The sequence below is a fragment of the Mustela lutreola genome, chromosome 8 (genome assembly GCF_030435805.1).
Source record: "Mustela lutreola isolate mMusLut2 chromosome 8, mMusLut2.pri, whole genome shotgun sequence".
In the NCBI taxonomy this organism is placed as follows: domain Eukaryota; kingdom Metazoa; phylum Chordata; class Mammalia; order Carnivora; family Mustelidae; genus Mustela; species Mustela lutreola.
In genome coordinates, this window is record NC_081297.1 from 63,431,468 (window position 1) to 63,451,409 (window position 19,942).

At 41.7% G+C, this 19,942-nt stretch overlaps 1 protein-coding gene across 1 annotated transcript in view; it reads right to left on the reverse strand.

The window, feature by feature from the left end:
- Window positions 1-19,942, reverse strand: part of SCN8A (sodium voltage-gated channel alpha subunit 8) — a 179,091-nt gene that overhangs the window by 45,171 nt on the left and 113,978 nt on the right. The window contains exons 12-14 of the mRNA XM_059185302.1: window positions 19,083-19,478; window positions 6,956-7,088; window positions 1,038-1,276 (exon numbers count right to left, since the gene is read on the reverse strand). Of these exons, the coding sequence (XP_059041285.1) occupies window positions 1,038-1,276; window positions 6,956-7,088; window positions 19,083-19,478 (768 nt within the window). The remainder of the gene's footprint in view (window positions 1-1,037; window positions 1,277-6,955; window positions 7,089-19,082; window positions 19,479-19,942) is intronic.

Consider the following 19,942-nt stretch of genomic DNA (forward strand, 5'->3'; position numbering starts at 1 on the left):
GTTTTCATAATCAAAACTCAAAATGATATTATAACACTCTAATAGTATGTTAGGGCTTAATGTAAATACTCTTTGTGTCAGACACACGTGTGTGTGTGTGTGTGTGTGTGTGTATGCGTGTGTGGGTGTATACAGAGAGAGGGAGGGAGGGAGAGGGAGAACATCAGGCAGGGATCATACTCAAAAGGTAACAAACCACTAGATTTGACTTGCTCATCGTGAAACTCCCAAGGAATAATGAAGCACAGATGACCCAGAAGATTCTTTCCAACTAGATCTTTCCCATCTACCAAAATTCAATCAACTCCTGATTTTTGGACTAAAGAAATAAAACAGATCACAAATCACAACTATTTGACTTCAGAATACACTGTGCCATCTATTAAAAACAAAACAAAGCACCTCATTCTTATCTTCTAAATAATATAATAAGTTAAATATATGACTTCAGCTAACATTAAAATAAATTTGGCACAGATCAACTAATGGTAGAAACTGGATGAGAGCCCAGAAGTTGGATGGGAGGGGGAAGCCAGCCTAGAATTAAGTTTCCCACAGATAGGCCCCATATGGATAATTAAGATATGACAGTGCAGGCAAATTTATAGTTCTGTTTAATGCACTAAAAGAGCTCCCCTATTTTGTGGTGGTTGTTACTGAAGGTGAAAGGGGAAGTGATGCTGGAGTAATGCAGGAATCAATGTGAGAAACAGAATGAGAAAGAAAATCCAGAAGTCCTTGGCTCAGGTTGCTGAAAGCAACCCACTGCACCATGCCTCCCATTCTGTCACCATGGCTGGTTTTCTGCCAATAGCTCCTAAATGACGTCTTCAAAGTTCTGCAGAAAGAGGGAACAGCCAAGGGATCACAACAGTGAGCAGAAGCGGCTGGGGCTACGCCATATGTGGAAGCATTTGTCTTCCAATTAACTCTTACTTTCTTTGCAACTAAACTCCAGCTTCTAGTATCGGAAAAAAGATGTCCTACAGGCAAAACATGTTCGGATCATAAAATCCGGAGACAGTGTTCCATCTTACCAGATTTCCTACAGCCAAGACATGCTCAAACTGTGGTGTCATGGGATGGTGCTCCATGGCCATAAACAGGGTATTCAGGACAATGCAGATGGTGATGGCCAAGTCCACAAAAGGGTCCATAACGATCAAATTCACAATCTCTTTCAGTTTTATCCAGTAGGGGTGACACTCCCAGATGAGGAAAGTATTGGCAAATTTATACCAGCATGGCGGGCACTTTCTTTGAGACTCTTCCAGCTCTGTAGTGAGTAAAGAACAAACATGGTGAGAAAACAAAGAGGGCTGCTCTTCACCCTCTGCTGGGTCATTATCACTTCCATTCAGCACAAGAAGAAAGGTGGTCCGAGTGCTGACCTTCCTGAGTGTGTAGTCACCGCCCCCCACCCTGTTTTCTTTCTCACGAAGGGAAAGAGGAAGCAGGGGCAGTCGCAGGTCAGCTCCCTATTAACAATGATCTGGTTAGGGCGCCTGGGTGGCTCAGGGGGTTAAAGCCTCTGCCTTCGGCTCAGGTCATGATCTCAGGGTCCTGGGATCGAGGCCGGCATCAGGCTCTCTGCTCAGCAGGAAGCCTACTTCCTCCTCTCTCTGCCTGCCTCTCTGCCTACTTGTGATCTCTATCTGTCAAATAAATAAATAAAAATCTTAAAAACAACAACAACAACAAAAAAAAACAATGATCTGGTTATAAACTGGGGTTTGATATGTCTGTTTTGGGAGCCCAGCGTCATGGTTAGGAGCTTGGCCTCTGGAGTCTGACTTCCCGGTCTGACTGGGTTCAGCACTCACAACTGTGTGATCTCAGGCAAGTTGCTGGGTCCTCTATGCTTCTTTGCGTCATCTGAAATGACACTTCCTTTACAGGCTGGAAGGCTAAACGAGTCCTGTAATCCTCATGCACTGACTGAGGAGTTAGCGAGGTGGTGAACGTAAAGCAGCCCAGACAGCGCCTGACACGCGGAAGGTCCTTGGTAAATGGTAGGTCTTAGATTATACATCGTATCCCTAAATCATTATCAAAGAAGCAGCTGCAAGCACAGGCTCTGAAGCCAGACGTACCTGGCCGCTCAGACATTGCTGGGCAGGGGAACCCGGGCACCGTTCTTCAGTCAGAGAGAACTGAATGCGCTAAGACAGAAAGCACCTCAGAGCACCCTGGCCTACAGTAAAGGTCACAGAAGCGTCTGCTCTTAGCATTCATTCTCTGGGCAGCCCAGGCAGCGTGGGTGGCCGGCTACCCTGTGCAGGGCGTCTCTTCCGGTCCCAAAGAAGTGCAAGTCAGTGAGCTCACAACTCACAGCTGAGGTGGGCACGGGACTCCCACTCCTCTCCCTACCCCTCCTCTTTCTCATCTCCCCTCTCTTCCCTTCTTCAGACATTTTCGTCCTTCCTCCCTTCCATCCCTTGGTCTTTCTCTTCTTTCCTTTTTCTTATCTTCTTTCAGTCTGGCTCTCTTGCTTTTAGAAACAGAACTAGTTAGTTTCCAACAAGATCTTACGTGATCCCCAACACACTAAACAGATAAGCCAGGAACTGCTATAGTAGAGGCAGGAAGAGGAGCCCAGTCTGGCGGACTTCCTTTTTCCCTGAGGCACTTCCCTAGAATCCTGGACATAGACTGAATATCACTGGACCAAGATGATCTCAGGGTCACTCACAAAACAAAGATGAAAAAGGACCCTTAGACACTAAAGGCAGAGAACCATTTAGCCGGCAAACATAACAGCCCAGGCACTAGACCACAGGCAACAAAGCCCTCCTCAAGTAAAGTATGAGTTATAATAGCCTGAATTACAAAAGTCCAAGGTCCTTGATCTCCAAGGATGTTCTTTAAGAGATGGAGATTTGAAAACCTGTCAGCATGATAATCCTTAGAGGAAAGGTCTTGGTTCCATGGGGTTGAATATAACTGCATCTATCCCACACCCCAACCCAATTCTGCTGACAAAATCCAATCATTCAAGGAATTAAAAAAAAGTTTCCCAGCGTTTCACCAAGAACAAGATGGCTGCCTTAAATTAGTCTACTTTCCCTTTTTCCAACCAGCTGGATGGTGCCCATGGTGATGGCTTTAATTTAGATGGGGTGCTTTGGTTGGGCTTTTGATTGGCTCCCTGGTTGCTAAGAAAATGGTTGCCTTGGTTTTTCAGATTTAAGGGCCACAGTAAGCGCCACGTGGGAGTCTGCGTGGGAAAGGAAGTCTGTGAAGAAAATTTGCTTTGGCTTCTTCCTCATAGAACTCCCTCCCTTCCCAAGGTAAATTTAGTTTTCTAACCAAAAAAAGAAAATGAAAAGGTTCTCTTATTTCCATAAATTCTTACAGTACATATTTGGAAATTTGGTTCCGTTCCTTTTTTTAATCTCCTCCCTTCTCCAAATGTCTATTCACTGGCACGTGGAGGTTAAAGCAGCGACTGTTCACGTCTCTGACAGTAGACACAATTGCAGTGTTGTATGGTGCACTAGGTTCTAAGTCTCTGCCAGATATTGAAGAGAGGTTTCCCTACCCTATGGGGCACCAAGAAGGTTCCTACAGGGATACTGGGGATCTTACCCACATTTTCTCAGGTAAGATCTCAGGATAATCTTTCGGGTTCCACAAACAATAAGACAACATGGAACTTTAGGAGCTAGAAAGGATCAGTTAGGTGACAACAGATATTTATAAAGTGACTCACAACTTGATATAAACTGTTATTGACCCCACATGCCTGAAGCAGCTAAGAATTTTGTCTGAGGAAAAATATTTCCAAAGAAATATCCAAAGGTTAATGGGGTTCCCCTTACTTTGCTCCTGGACATTCTCAGAGAGGTTACTGTAGTCTCAATCTCAGGGGTGCTGGGGATTCTTTTCAGAGAGGGCCTCACAGTTCCGCCAAGATGGTGGTGTTAGTTAGACCATGAGGTTCTGAAGGCAGGGCTTCTCTCAGTTCAATTCAACTGCTTTGAAACAACTACAGTGTGAGAGGTCCTGGGAACATGCTGATGAACAAAGTCCCCACCCTCACAGAGCTTACAGCCACACCACAAGAGATACACAGCAGGTAAGTAATGGTGCTGACTGACACTTGGGGCTGGTCAGTTGAACACAAGAGTGAGTCAACAAATTGTGGCAGCCAACAGCTCTGGCCAGTCATCTCTCTGAGGCAGTTTTTGAACCTGTTTTACTTGAGAACTATCACTTCTTCATTCTTACTTTACCAACTCCCTCCTCTTCTCCCATAGCTTCACTGCTCAGAGAAGTGAGACTATAGTAGTCTGCTTACACCCTACCCCCAGTCCTCTGAACTAGCCCCAAGCTGATGGCTCTGCTGACTGAATTCTGCTGAGTTCATTGGATCCAGGTGATCATGTCTGCAATGGGATGGGGGGGACACACTATGGGCAGTATTTTCTCCTTATTTACACGCTTCTGGAATTCTCCACTGTGCTCTCTAAGAGATCAGGTAAGTAGAAGCCTGCTTCTTTGGTTTGGTAATCCAAAGATTAAAATTATGTCAGAGTTTCCTAACAGAAGGTCTGAGAAGCAGGAACAATTATTTATTCAATGCTGGCTTTTCATGTTGTAGCAATCACTGAATACAGGGACCAGCAGTTAAATAGGAAAGGATCTTTCTTAATGTCCTTTAATTCCCTCTCACATTATTCAGCTCCAGCCATTCGTTGTTCTTTGCTTACAGCAGTTCTGTCTCATCAGCTTTAACAAAGGGAGTGGAATACTAGGGGAGGGGATAGGGGAATGTCTGCGCAGTGAAAGGCTATGTGAACATTAGGACTTAGAAAAGGGAGAAAAAACAGGAATGGCTTCCTACTCAGGAACACAACTATGACTGTCTCTCTCTCCCCTGAGCTGCCCCTATGTCTGTTTTTTTTATCATATATGCGCTGGTGGGTGGAGGGTAGAGAATGAGGAGGGCAGAACAGAAGAGAAAGAAGGGCACAGGGAGAAGAGGAAGGGAGAAGAAAAAGACCAAGCTACCCCTCCATTGGTTTCTACCCAGCTCAGTAGAGGAATGGAAGCACCAAGGCCTTCAAAGGGAAGCCCGCAGCATGGACGCCCCCACCATTCCAAGCATGGCAAGGGTCAGTCTAACAAACATTTCTGGTGCATTTACTTTTACTATACCCTGTGCTGGGCCCCTTTAGTAATCAACTGAGTTAACTGTGGTATTGCGTCAACAGTTCATCCATTCTGATGTCAGTGCCAGTCATAAAATATGCCTGTTGGAGGTGCAACTTTCTCTTTCTTTTGTCTTTCTCAACTTCCACAGATATCCAGAGAAATCCTGTTCTTGTCTCCAAGTGAAGAATAAAATTAGCCAAGGCTCTTAAGCTAGTGCTTCTCAGCTTGAAATTCTTATGCTCTGCAGTTATCTCAAAGTATAAACTACAAAGCTTAGAGATATTTTCTCAGACGATGACCTTGATGAAAATTAGAGGAAAACAGGAATAAATGTTCAGGCAGCTGAAACAGTTAACTCAAATTCTTCCTACTTGATACATTCTTAAGATTAGTCTAGGTATAGTCTAAAACACTGCTCACAGGTGGTAATGTAAATGATCTAGGGGACTCCTTTCTGAGGATTCTCCCTTTATCACAGACAACCCCATTGAATGAATGAACACACACTCTCTCTCACCTTCTCTCTCTCTCAGAGTAGAAGTGGTATTGGGCTCAAATGACTTAAAAAATAACTTGTCCCAAAGACATCAGGATAGTTTTGAATCTCCTTAGCTCAGGAACTCAATAACTCAGGTTATTGCTGGGTTAGCCCGGGGGCTCTGAACTCTGAAGAAAAGCAATCTGAGGTCTTGAGAATATTCTGGGACAACCTGGCTAAACCGGTGTGAATCAAAACAAGGAGATTCATGCAGAATCAAACAGCACCTCGTGAGAGAAAGCCCAGTCACTGAATCTACCTCAAGAGACAGCAAGAGGAGCCTGCGGTACAGACCACAGGTGGACAGACAGCTGATACTTGCTGGGGGACTGTGGTGTCATGGAAAACCCTGATGCTGCATAGCGTGCCAGGCTGTGTCGTGCAGGGGGGCACCCAACACCAAGCACCAGCATTGACAGCAACACTGCTGCAGATGCACTGTGATTGCACAGTGGCTGTTCTCCCGTGGCACAGAGCGCTGAAATAAGAGGGGCTTCGGCTTACCTCTCACACATCAAACGTATTTATGGATATGTGGGGGTGTTTGATGAGAGGCAGAACTAGGTGCCTTCTAAATGCACAGTACATTAGTCCTTCAGGGAAAACCAAGAGGGTCCCAGGTAGCTAACCAGGAAAAGAGGAAGGTGTGTTGTTGGGCAGAGGGCATGGAGGGATGCCATCATTTCTTTTTCTTTTATTTTTTTAAAAAGATTTTATTTATTTATTTGACAGAGAGAGATTACAAGTAGGCAGAGAGGTAGGCAGAGAGGCAGGCAGAGAGAGAGAGAGGAGGAAGCAGGCTCCCCACTGAGCAGAGAACCCCATGCGGGGCTCAATCCCAGGATCCCGAGATCATGACCCGAGCCGAAGGCAAAGGCTTCAATCCACTGAGCCACCCAGGCACCCCGATACCATCATTTCTTATCGTCACAGCTCCTCAGACTACAGCCTTTATGCCTCCCCTCACCCCACTGGCTCCTCATGACCATTATGGTGTTCTTGAGATCTTCTAGCTTACTCATGACTGTCATTTCCTTCGCAATTCTTACTTATCTGTGTATAATGCTGGTAGAAGCTCTGAAGTCCTTATTTGATTATCTGCATGCAGATTTGGGATGTTTGTTCCTAAAGCCCGTAGACTCTATTCCTAAGGTTCAGAGTTAATTTTTGCAAAACTCAGGCCAATGGACAGGGATTATATTTATCACACACACTACATTTGAGATTTTGGCGGCTTAGACTGACATCAAGGGCACATACCTTCTACTAGTGTATTTGTAACGACACTCAGTATACTGTTGATTCTGTCCTTCCGCCCATAGGAGGCCAGTTGGTCCATGGAAACTAAGAGAGATCCAGGGCCTTTCTTCTTAATTTCCACCTCAGTTGTAGCCTGGAAAAAAATAGTGAATCGGGTGAGTAAAGTCTTACAAACATTAAAGCTGGGCCTTACTGGACAGACGGTCCAGAGTGTGAGCAGAAACAGATGCTCTTCCTGATACCTTTTACTCTGCTCCTACACTCCTATTCACCTCAAAAAGTAGGAGAAAACATGACTATGGATCATCCTAGCTCTAAAAATGACAAGACCAGGTGAAGTCTGTACAAATCTACAATGAACCAAAGAATCTGGTTAGGACCCAAGCACCTCATCTGGTTAATTCATAGCATGGAACAGAAAGACAGATCTCCAGGGCCAACAACATCCAAAGCAGAACCTGAATTCTCCTGTCTCAGTCTCGTATCCATAGCATCTGGCTAGAATTGGACTACACAGTAAAATAAGTAGAATTTACCTCCATTCGACATTTCATTAAGGGCCAAGTCCCTGATCACACTGAGACACCATTGCTCTCTCAAACTGTTGCTTCCAAATATCAGACCTGGGCCCAACTGAATGTTAGCAAGCTGAAGTTCTACCCTAATTCTCCTCCAAGGCACTATAAAGAAGTATGGTAAGGGTCTCACTATTTTATATCTATATTTATTTTGTCCTGATAAAACTTTATAAGTTAACCTGAGATATTCAAATTCCCACACAAAAAGGGCAGAAAACACCATCAGACTGTTACACAAAATATTTGTTACATGCTCTACCGTGGGAGATTACAGCACAGTGTTTCTTACTGACCCTTGCTTGTGCTCTTTGTGCCAACCTGAATATACTACGTTAGATTAACCTTCAGGCAGTGGCTTAAAAGCTAGCTTTCCAGTTACCACACCAATCACTGTTAACATGTCATCCATGTAATGCTGGCTGTCCCTTCCACTGTGAAGATAAGAGGGCAGAGACAGTCACCATCTCTCAGAGCACAGGGAAGATACATGCCTGTAGGAAGCTAGAGAAGTAGGTCTGATCAGTACTAGAATGACTCTAGCTGTTTTGAAAAGTCTCTAGAGAGCTCCATCAGAAAGGCTTTCTGCCCTTAGGTATGACTAGATTTTAAGAACTTTACAGAAGAAAGTTTCTGGCGGATTATAATTTATCTTATTACAGTGTTTCATCAAACTGTTTCACTGATTCCGACATTTGGTTTACCTTAGGGTTTGGTTTTGTTTTGTCTGGCAGAGCTACAGAAGAAATGGAAAAGAAAAAGAACTGAACTGATTTCCTTGGGAATTCCTGGCTGTATTACTATACAAACACCTGAATATGTAACAATGATGAAATGACCTGTTCCTCAAGTCCAATAAGATCTATTTCTTTGATATCAAAGCCACTTTTTGGTGCAATTACCAGCCTGGTATTCATAACACCTAATAAATCAGATTAGACGACTCCATTTTAACAATGAAAATCATCTAAAAATGAAGGCAGAAAGGTTTCACAGAGTAGATACTCTTGTTTCTGGCATTTATTCCTTCTAGATTCTTACTGAGCTGCTCTTTGTAATACATGGTAGATAATTTTCATAATGCTGACTCCCAGGTACTGTAAGATCTGATGGACTGGTTGATTCATCAAGAAAAGATGAAACTTCATTTAAAACTGCTTGGGATCTAAGTATATCTTATCGTTTTCTGGACTTGCTGGATGTGACAAGATGTGAATTCTTCAGACTTCAATAACATTAACCTTAAAGTTAATAAAAATGTTGTCTCAAGGACATAGTAAATCATTAGATTAATATTTAGTGGTATCTATATGAGAGCTATAATAATTTTTAAGTTGGATTTAAAAACTCCACATAAAGAAAAGTTTATTCCCAAACTTAATATTAAGATGGAAGAATTATTACTTATATCTTTCTATATAAAATTAAAATAAACTGTAGCAGGGATATGTGGAGACAACTTCTATAATGTTAAAATTGTTCCAGAGTAAGGCATGTTACAGAACATACCTTCAGTTTCAGAAAAGAAAGAAATGAAAGAAGACACCAAGAAAAAGAAATTTCAAAGACCATACTTAAGGAACTTCAGAGGGTAAAAAGAGAAAGTCATTATGTCACCTTTTTACATAGGCAAGAGCATTTACCACAGATCCAAATAACTGATTCCACTGAAAAATCTTATGATAATAATAAGATACTCAGAAAAATTTCCTTAAATTTGTAAATTAAGCAACAGACTTCTAAAAATCCATGGATCAAAAATGAAATCACAACGGAAATTAGAAAATACTTTAGGGATAATGGAAATAATACAATTTATGGGATCCAGCTAACACAGTGGTTTGAGAAAATTTTACAGTGCTATATGCTTATATTAGAATATAAAAAGATATACAATCAGTGCTCTGAGCTTTCACCTTGAGAAATTAGAGAAAGATCAACTTAAAGTGCAGTTAAGTAGATGAAAGGAAATAATAAAAATAAGAATGGAGATTAATTAGTAAATGCACAAACCACAGACAATCAAAAAGGGCAAATGTTTTTTAAAAACAGATTATTTAAATTGATACTTCCCTAGCAAGACTGATCAAGAAAAAAAGAGAGAAAACGTAAATGATAATTTTCAGGAAAAGGAATGGGAACATTATTACAAATCCTGCAGGCATTATTAGGATAATAATAATATACTATAATTTTAAGTCGAACCATTGTAAGATGGAAATCTTCTGTGCAATATTTATATCAAAGTATAAGATAAATATGATAATAAATAAACCCCCAAATCTAAGTGGTTTAAACTAAAAAAAACACAAACCCAACTTCATGTCATTTCACCTTGTATGAAATGTACAAACTTACCAAAACACCACTTATCAAAACTGATAGAAGAAATAGAAAATCTAAATAGCTCACATTAGAAACTGCAATTGAAAAAACCTTACAATAAAGAGAAATATAGGGCCACCAGGGTAGCTCAATGGGTTAAGCCTCTGCCTCTAGCTCAGGTCATGATCTTGGGGTCCTGGGACTGAGCCCCGCATCAAGCTCTCTGCTCAGCAGGGAGCCTGCTTCCCCCTCTCTCTCTCTCTCTGCCTTCCTCTCTGCCTACTTGTGATTTCTCTCTTTGTCAAATAAATAAATAAAATCTTTAAAAAAAAAAAAAGAGAGAGAGAGAGAGAGAAATATAGGTGCAGATGGCTCTACCAGTGAATTCTATCAAGCATATACAGAAGAAATAATACCAACACCAATATTAACATCAATTCCTTCAGAAAATAGAGGAGATGGCCTACTTCTCAACCTGTTTTATAAAGTTAACACGACCTGATATTAAACCTGCCAAAAACACCACATGAAAAGACAATTAGTGGCCCATATCCCTCATGAACAATGATGTGAAATCCTTAAGAAAACATAAGCAAATATTTACAAAGATAATACATCATGACCAACAGAGTTTATATCAGGAAAGATAGTTGCACATTAGGAAAAAAGTCAGTATCATTCATCTCTTTAACAGAATAAAGGAAAAAAGTGATCTGATTATCTCACAGATGCAGAAAAAGAACATTTAATAAAATTAAACACCTCTGCATAATAAAATTTTTTAGTAAGCCAGGAATAGAATGCAGCAGCTTCAATCTGATAAAGAATATCTATGAAAATCTAAAGCTAACATTATTCTTCTTGATGAAACATTAAATCTTATTCCTCTAATAATGGAAACAAGGAAGTATGTCTGCTTTTATCATTTCTATGCAATTTTGTATTTCAAGTGCTAGCTAGTACAATAAAGCAAGAAAAATAAATAAAAGGCATAAAGGTGCAGTTGCTGTTATACACAGAAAGTATTATTGTACATGTAGAAAACCTTATGGAATCAGAAAAAAAAAGACATAATAGAATCAATATGTTAATTCATCAGGATAATGAGATACAAAAAAAATCTGATTCACAAAAACAACTGCATTCCTATATTCTGGCAACAAAAAATAGTTGAAAATAAAAAATTTTAAAATCATACCTTTTTAGAACAGTATCAAAAAACACAAATACCAAGGAATAAAACTAATGAAAGATGGGTAAGATGTTCACTACAAAGTATACAACTTTGCTGAGAGAAACTTGAGAAGACTTTAATAAATGAGAACTATACCACATTCACAGATTGAAAGACTCAATATAAGATGTCCATTATTTCCAAGCTGACCCATAGATTCAGTGCAATCACTATAAGAATTCTAGGCTTTTCTGAAAAAAAAAAAAAAAAAAAAAAAAAAAAGAAAACTGACAGAAAATGCTTCTAAAATTCATAAGGACACACAAAGGATCTAGAAAAGGTAAATAATCTTTTCAAAAACATTTGATAGCAAATTAATCTCTTAAGAAATTATTTGATAATCTTTAAAATATCTTTTTGTTTGGAGGGCTTATGCTATCTCATTTCAAGACTATAAAGTTACAGTAATTAAACAAGTGTAGTATTGGTATAAGCACAAAGAGACCAAAGGAACAGAAAGGAACAAAGGAACAGAAGAGAATCCAGAAACAGACCCACACATGAACATCAATTGACTTTTGACCAAGGTGCCAAGTCAATTTAATGGAGAGAGGAAAGTCTTTTTAACAAACGGTACTGAAAAACTAGATATTCATCCAAGTCAACTCCTATCTAATTTCATACACACAAATTGAGTTGAATCAGAGATCTGAATATAAAACCCAGAACTGTAAAATTTACAAAAGGAAAATAACTTCACAATTTTGGGTACTGACAAAGATTACTTGGACAGGATGCAAAAAACAACAAAAAAGGAAAAATTTGATACACTGGATTCCATCAAAATTAAAAATTTATGTTTCTGATAAGAAACTTATATAAAAAATAAATCAATAATGGGCAAAAGATTTAATTAAGTGACTAATAAAAGATCTGTGAAAAGCCAATAAACACACAAAAAGATGCTTATCATCATTAATCAGCAGGGAAATGCAAATTCAAAGCACAGTAAGATACAGTTAATGCCCACTAAGATGCTAAAATCAGACTAACATCACCAAATGTTGCCTAGGATGTGGAGCAACTGGAACTTTAATACACTGTTGCTTGGAGTATTAAAAAAAATGGTATAAGTACTTTGGAGAGCTATGTGGCAGTTTCTTATAAAGTTGAACATACCTTTACCGTATGACCCAGGAATTTCTTTCTGAGATAACTACCCAATATTGGGAAGAACCTGAATGTCCCTCAGTAGGAAAGTAGACTAACATATGAGAGTGTATTTATGCAATGAAGTACTCATCAATACTCATCAATAACAAGGAATGAACTATTGAAAGAACATCTCAAACGTGTATCAGATGTGTACACATCTCAGATGTGTATCTCAAATACATCTTGTTGAGTGAAAGAAGCTGCATAAGAAATATATATTGTATGAGTGCTTGAAAATGAAAGAAAACAAATCTATGGTGTCACATGTCAGAAGACGTTGCTCAGAGAGGTGAGGGTGTTGAGTAGGAAAGGGTATTTTCTGGGAGTCTTGTTGTACAAAGGGGTGTCGGAGACAATTCTCGGCAGGTGGGACGGCTCGTGCTCCACCGTCCTTGTACCCACATCTTTGGTAACTCTTTGGTGATGGTTACCTAAGGTTTTACTGCAATACTGATTATGCAGAATTCCTTTGAAACAGAATATGGAATACAGAGTGTGTATATAATACAAAAAAGATGTTATCTGTGGTATCGAAATAAATGAAGATCTGTCAAATGGGAAAAGCAATTTATTCTGAGCTGGATGTACGGAGTTAGACACCATCAAAGGCAGGCAGTGGGAAAGCTTTAGAATGGAATAAGGGAGACTTCAGGTGTGCCTTGATTTCAAGCTGGCTTGCACAGGGAAGCTGTAGGTGGGCATCCTAGGTGATTGATTAGGGATGCCTATTTGGCTTTCTCTGGTGGTCCTAAGTTGAAAGCAAAAACAAAGCTTTAGAAGTCTCTTAGCAATCAAGTCCTGACCGTTTGGGGCTGACTGTTAAAGAAGTTACTGTTTAACTTACTGGACTGTTGCTAGAGACAGCAATCTGGCTTCCTGCAAGCGTGACTGATAGCTGGCTGGCTGCCTGGCTTGTTTATCATTGATAAGGGGGTTGGTTTCTTGGGCAGGTTGTGGGGGAAAGTCCTGTTTTCATATAAGGTCTGCTCATTGTCAGTATTCATCGGATCTGAGCAATTCATGGAGAGACAGGGAGCAAACATACATTCCTCACTGTTAACCGCCTAGGATGATATAAACTAAAATTGCCTATGAAGAACATTACTTAAAAGTGCTAAACACTAACTGAGGACTAAGATAGCAATATCCAGAGAAAAATAAATCTGTCCTAAAAAAGTCTAGTCTGTTAAATCCAGGGTGTACAGGAATCCAAGACGGATGTAGTTCCTGAAATCTTTCTTCCGTAGGTGAAGTTGTGGATGCTGGCTCTGAAAGCCCAGGCTATTGTTTCTTTCTTTTCAATTTTTACAACACTGAGATGAAATGCACATAACATTTAAAATTCCCATTTCAAAGTGTGCAATTCAGTGGCTTGTAGTATATTTACAGCGTATTCCAGGATATTTCCATCATACCAAAGAAAAACACAGTACCGGTTAGCAGCCCATCCTTACTCCCACCTCTACCCAGCCCCTTGCAACCAACAATCTGTTTTCTGTCTTTACAGATTTCCTTCTCTATGTGTTTCATAGAAATGGAATCAGATATTATGTGGCCTTTTGTGCCTGGCTTCTCTTGCTGGGCATCATGCTTTCAAGATTTATTCATGCTGTAGCACATATCAATACCTCATTCCCTTTTATGGCTGAATAATATCACATAAGAGGGATGTGTCACATTTTATTTATCCATCCCTCAGTTGATGGGCATTTGGGTTGTTTCCATTTCTTGGCTCTCATGAATAATGATCGTATGAATATTCATGTACAAGTTTTTATGTGAACACCTGTTTTCAGTTCTACCTAGGAGTAGAATTGCTGGATCATATGGTAACTCTGTGTTTAATTTTCTGAGCAACTGCTACTGTTCTCCAAAGTGGCTGTCCCTTTTTGCATTCCCCTTCCGGGTGGTTGGTTGTTGCTTTTTTACCATGGATTCTAGCTAACTGGAGGGAAGGAATGCTGGAGTAAACTCTCCCATGTCCAGCAGCTGCAGAGGCGGATTTCCAGAATCCGCTTGGGAGGTGTGTCTCTGCTCTTGGCTCAACTACTTACCACCTGGGAGGGAGGGACGCTGAGACCCAAGAGCCAGAGGGAAGCTCATATCCTCTTTCCCTTCCCTCTTCAGGTCATTTTCTAATTCCTGTAAGTGGAGGTGTTTATTTCTTTTGTTTGTTTTGTTTTACTTTGTTGGGGAGGAAAGAGAAGAATTAACAACGTTTTAAAGGCAGGAGTTTCTGCCTTCTTAGAATTCCGGCCCTAAGGAGATTTCATGTAAAACTATCAGTAACAGGGGAAGCCACAGAGAACCTTAATTGCACTCTTTTAAAGTTAAACTCAGTGCAAATTTGTTCCGTGCAAATTTGTTCCGTTTCTCTCAACCCAAATGCAAAGTTTATTAGGACATTTAGCCCCTGACTTCCAGCTTCCTGAATTGTAGCTGTCCTTCTCAGAGAGGTGTCCTACGACACCTGTAGATGGAAGATTTTGCCCACATTTCTATAGATCTGCCCACGGAAGGCAACTAAATTGCTTTCCAATGGAGATGCATGAATGGAAATTTATCAGGCAGGCACCTTTCTTGGAACTAAAATTTAGAGCATTTTAGAAGTAGCTTTAGAACCTAGCCATTTATCTCCTGTTTAAGCCTTCCTCAAATTTTTGTAGTAATCTGCTTTAAAACAATTTCCCAATAATTGCTTCTTCTCAAAGGTTCTTTAGGATTTTAGAGGAATGCAACCCTTGTCAAGTCAAGCAATTCAGGAGAAATCCTAATGTCTACTTCTTAGGGCTAAGAAGGCCAAAAAAGTATAGGGAAATAAATGGAAACTGGCCTTCTGAACACCAAGAGTGGGCCAAATAACATGCTCCACAGTTTATAAATGTTATTACATTTCATCTTTGCAACAGCCCTATAGCACAGGTCCTTTTGTTTCTTTTTTGCAGATAAGGAAATGGGCTTAGAGTGGTGATGTTAATTTCCCAGGATCACATCAGTAAATAAACCTGGGCTTCAGAGTTGGTGTGGGGCACTGGTTACTGGCCAGGGCTCTGGAGTCAGACCACCTGTGTTCAAGCCCTGAGCCTACCACATACTGTGTGATGTTGGACAAGTCATTTTATTTCTCTAAGCCTTGGTTTCCTCCTCAGTGAAATGTACACAAGAGTAGGCTCTATCGGCTGTGAGCATTAGATGAGATAGTGCATGTGTATTTGCAAGCTAGCACAACATGATTTCTGAGTTACTTGGGATTTCTGGATTTGTCAGCAGCACCTGCTTTCTCTATGAGTGATGAGATTCTCACCTGCTTTTCCAGCTTAGGGATGAAGAGATGGGAATGTCCCCTCACCCTCTGCTTCAGCAAAAAGCAAAAGTGAAAATTCCCAAACTACTGAAAAATAATCACCAATCATAACTGAATAATTAATAAACAGGTGAAATCATTTCTGATGAAACTCTAATGAGTGAACCCAGATATCTTTTTTCCCACAGAGAATATTATATATATTTTTTCTTTCTTTCTTTTTTTTTAAGATTCATTTATTTGAGAGAGAGAGAGCATGTATGCACAAGCAGAGAGAGGGGCAGAGGGAGTGGGAGAGAAGCAGAGTCCCTGCTGAGCGTGGAGCCCAATGTGGGTCTCGATCTCAGGACCCTTCAATCATGACCTGAACCGAAATCAAGAGTCAGATGCTTAATCGACTGAGCCACTCAGGCGTCCTGAGAATATTACATTCCTTAACTTGAGTGTGAGGAAAAAATACAGATGTGGCATAGCCTAAGCATCAGTCCTGAGTGAGACCAGCTTGAGGGCCTCAGCAGCTCCTACGCAACCCCACAAAGCATGAGCATACCATGGAAGCACTCTAGTGGTTCAGGTAAAGGCAAGTTAATCCACTGGGGACTCATCCCAAATGCCTGGACAGTGAGAACCGCTCCATCCTGACCTATAGTGGTATTCGCCGCTCCTCTGGCCTGGGCTGCATATAACAGGAATCTATTGCCTCCCTCTAAGATAAATGATACAAATTTTTCCCATTTCCCAAAGAAGCTAATATTCAAGCAGTTAGGAAGTTCTCTTTGACAGTGGGAAGACCTTGGTTCAAGCTCCATTTCCACAAGTCACTAAGGCTCTGAACCTCACCTGTTAATAGGATAAAACCACCTACTGAACACAACGGTTATAAGAAATTAAATGCATATAAAGTGCTGAGCGTAACTATAGCAAGAACCCAATATATGGTGGCTATAATTATTATGCCCATTGTAGAAAACTGAAAACAGAAAAGTGTGAGGAAGAGAAAAAGTCACCTATAATGTCCCCTCCCAAAGGCAACTACTGTCAACTTCAAGTCAGTCATCCTTTCTCTGTAGGCGGTCTTTCCATAGATCTGATATCATACCAAACCCTATACACAAGCTCTATGCAGTTTTCTTTGTTTTGTTTTGTCTTTTTGGCCTATTACTATAACTTATGTAGACTGTCACACCATTAGTAGCTAAGAAGTGCTTCTTTATGGCTTCTAATGAAATAGCTTTTCCTAGTTATGCATGCTTTGGGAATGAAACAGTCCTGCCTACCTCATTTCCTGCCACTCTGTGATCTGCTCTCCTGGCCTTGGGAATCCTCAAATCTGTCACCACCATCGCTTGGGACCACTGGAATGAATCCCCTACGTCTTTATAGGGTGTCGAGTGTGCAGGCCCCCCAAAACCCAAAGACAGCACTCCGCAGGCTACAGTGTGAGGCGGTGCAGACAGCCATCTGCTCAACTGCCTCTCAAATTTTCCCCCCACACATTATAACAGAAGCTGCAAAAAAACCCAAAACAAAACCAATGAGCAAACGTGCTCATCTGCCTTTAGCTGAAGTTCAATCTCTTCCTTTCTGGATACCTTTTCTAATACCTTCTTTTCAAAGAAAAACCAAGATGTATTATTTGGCCGAAGTATTTAAAAAGGTGGCCAGAATATCAAATTTTAATTTGGTTCTTAATATTTGAGTTGCCCAAACTGTACTGTCCATGCTGACCCATCCCTCATTCTTTACTGATAAAATTTCTTGCTTTTGCAGAGAATATTAACTAATTATGGAGCCTAAAGATTTACCTCTAGATATAGAATTAGGGACTATCCAAAATTATATTTAAAGGAAAGATAATCATCTGTAACATCTATTTTGGCCAACTATCTGGTTTTGGGGGGATTCTGGAACTACTGTTTGTTGTTATTATTATTGTTCCTATTATATTAAAGAAACAGTTTTCCAGAAGAAAAATGGCCACATGACTAAACAAAGAAGGCATTAAAATTCACTGAAAAAGAGAAGACTGATTTTTCCCTAAGACTCTGGCTCTATCAACAATGAGCTGTGGGGGCCTCAAGGAGCCCAAATCCTCTGAGCCCTACTTCCCCATCTAGAAACAGGAATAATGCCCTCCACTTGGTCAGCCTTACAGAAAATTTTGATTCAGAGCAAATTAAATAACGAACGTAGAAGTAATTTGTAGCTTGTAAAGAGCTAAACAAACATGTGTATGTGAGAGGGGGGGTATTTTGCTATTAAATAAAAAGGCAGGAGAGAAAAGACCATGTCAAACACATCCTAAGTGCCTTTGAGTTTGTATCTGTCAACAACTGTCCTGAAATGTTACAAACAGATCACTGGGAGTAATTCCAGCCTTGACTGTCCAGTTCTCCTCCCCGCATGCATCATGCTAATTAGAGGATAGGCTGTCTCCGTGCTGTGTTAGAGGAAACTGAAGTGTTAGAACAAAACGGACTGGCATGCTGTCTCAAGGAGCTTATGCCAGCTAAGGAAGGACTGAAGGAAGTTAGGGAGTTAGAAGCACGGAGGATTAGGATCACTGAGGTTATAAGAATTTGAAATTAGAAAAAAAAGGTATAAACAGCTTAGAATTTAAAGAAATGTGAAGAGATGGCTTTTCCCAAAGAGGGGAGCCATTAGCCAACCCCCTAGACAAGTGATTTTATGAAGCTATTATATGCAGCTCCTCCAGAGCCTGACATTTGATTACATTTAAAATTCATCTTTCGCTTCCCTTTTTCTTCCTCCCCCATACACCATGTGTTCTTGCCCCAACCTCCCACTTTTCCCTCCTTGGATTTATTTCCATTTCAATCCCTTTTGAACGTCTAGCTCCAGTTCTGCACTGGCTTCCCTAACCTCTCCTTCCCTGGCTTTCCCTGATGCACACCTCCCGCTCGCCACACCAGGCATCCACCTTCCTCTTTGGAAAAATCACACCTCCTTCTTACAGAGGAGACTTGGAAAATTATTCTGAGCTATATTGTTGTTGTTGTTTTTTAACAGAAAGATCAGAGCTTTAAATTCCAGGCTGTTTCCCTATGGGGACAGGAGTGGGAGGGAGAGAAGCAATGGTAGTTCCAAACCGGCTCAGACTTGTCATTGGTGGTGGCAATTCTCATTCCATCATGGCAGGATCCGCTGGCCAGAGGCATTCAGTGAGAGCAGGTGAGGAGAGGGAAACAGTAGGCTGCTAAAGACTTGCAAAGATGGGGAGAAAGAAAAGGAGGTAAAAGAAAGCAAGGAGCTGATGGGGTAGGGCAATAGAAACGAGGGAGAAGGAGGCGGGGGTGGACAGAGCAGGGATTAAAGTGAATGGGAAAAGGAGGGGCGGAAGAGAGAAACAGAAACAGAGCAGGAGGAAGAGGACAGAAGCGGGCGGCACTGGTGGGGACAGAGACTTGAGAGTGGGGGAGGGAGCGTGGGAGCCAGAGGCCGGCCGGAGAGAAGAGAGGAGGGCGCGGGAGAGACTGCCATGCCTAGCCTCGGTCTATGCGTTTACTTCCTTACACTGTCGTCGGTAGCTGCCTTATCTATTTTCACCTCTGGCAGGAGCCGCCCGCCGATGTGCGAGCCGGGGCCACCGATGAGGGACACCACGCCGTTGCAGTCGACGGTGCTGTTGCGCTTGACGCTGCGCCGCAGGCTGGGGAAGATGCGCGACGAGCGGCTGCCCTGGCTGTAGCCGCTGTAACCGCTGTAGCTGCTGCGGCGCTCGCGGGCCCGGATCGGGATGAAGAGCGAGTCCCGGCGGCCTTCGCTCTCCTCCACCGTGCTGTGCTCGTCGTCCGCGAACTCGTTCTCCGAGCCCGGGTCGCGGAAGCGCCCGGGACCCCTGAAGCTGAAGATGCTGCTTTTGCTGTTGTGCCGGGAGAGGAACGGGGAGCCCGGGATGCTGAGCAGGGACTGCAGGGCAGGGAGACAGAAAAAAACACAGAGACAGGCGTGAGACGGGAAGCGCACCCCGCACAGGCTGAGCCGAGGCTGTTGGCCTCCCCAACCTGCCTCAGCCTTGCTTTCCTGCTATCAGAACACAAGTGTTCCCACAAAGCACTTCTGGATGTTTCGTTCCTAGTACGACTCAACACCCGTAAGCGCTCGCTTCTTGCCCCATTGCCTTGTGATGCGTAGGTCTTCCAACAGCTAACCATTCAAAATTTTTACTCACTGTTCACCCATGCATTGCAACGATGCTTTTATCTCGAGCTCCATGTAGAGTCTAATGCACCAGGAAACACATGCTGTGTCTACTTCCCATTACTATGAGCTCGTTTACTCAAGAGAGCCTCCATGCCACACTTGGCAAAAAGGAGAGAATGTGAAAGTGCTCAATCACTCACTATTCTCTCAATGAGTACATGCCCTGACCG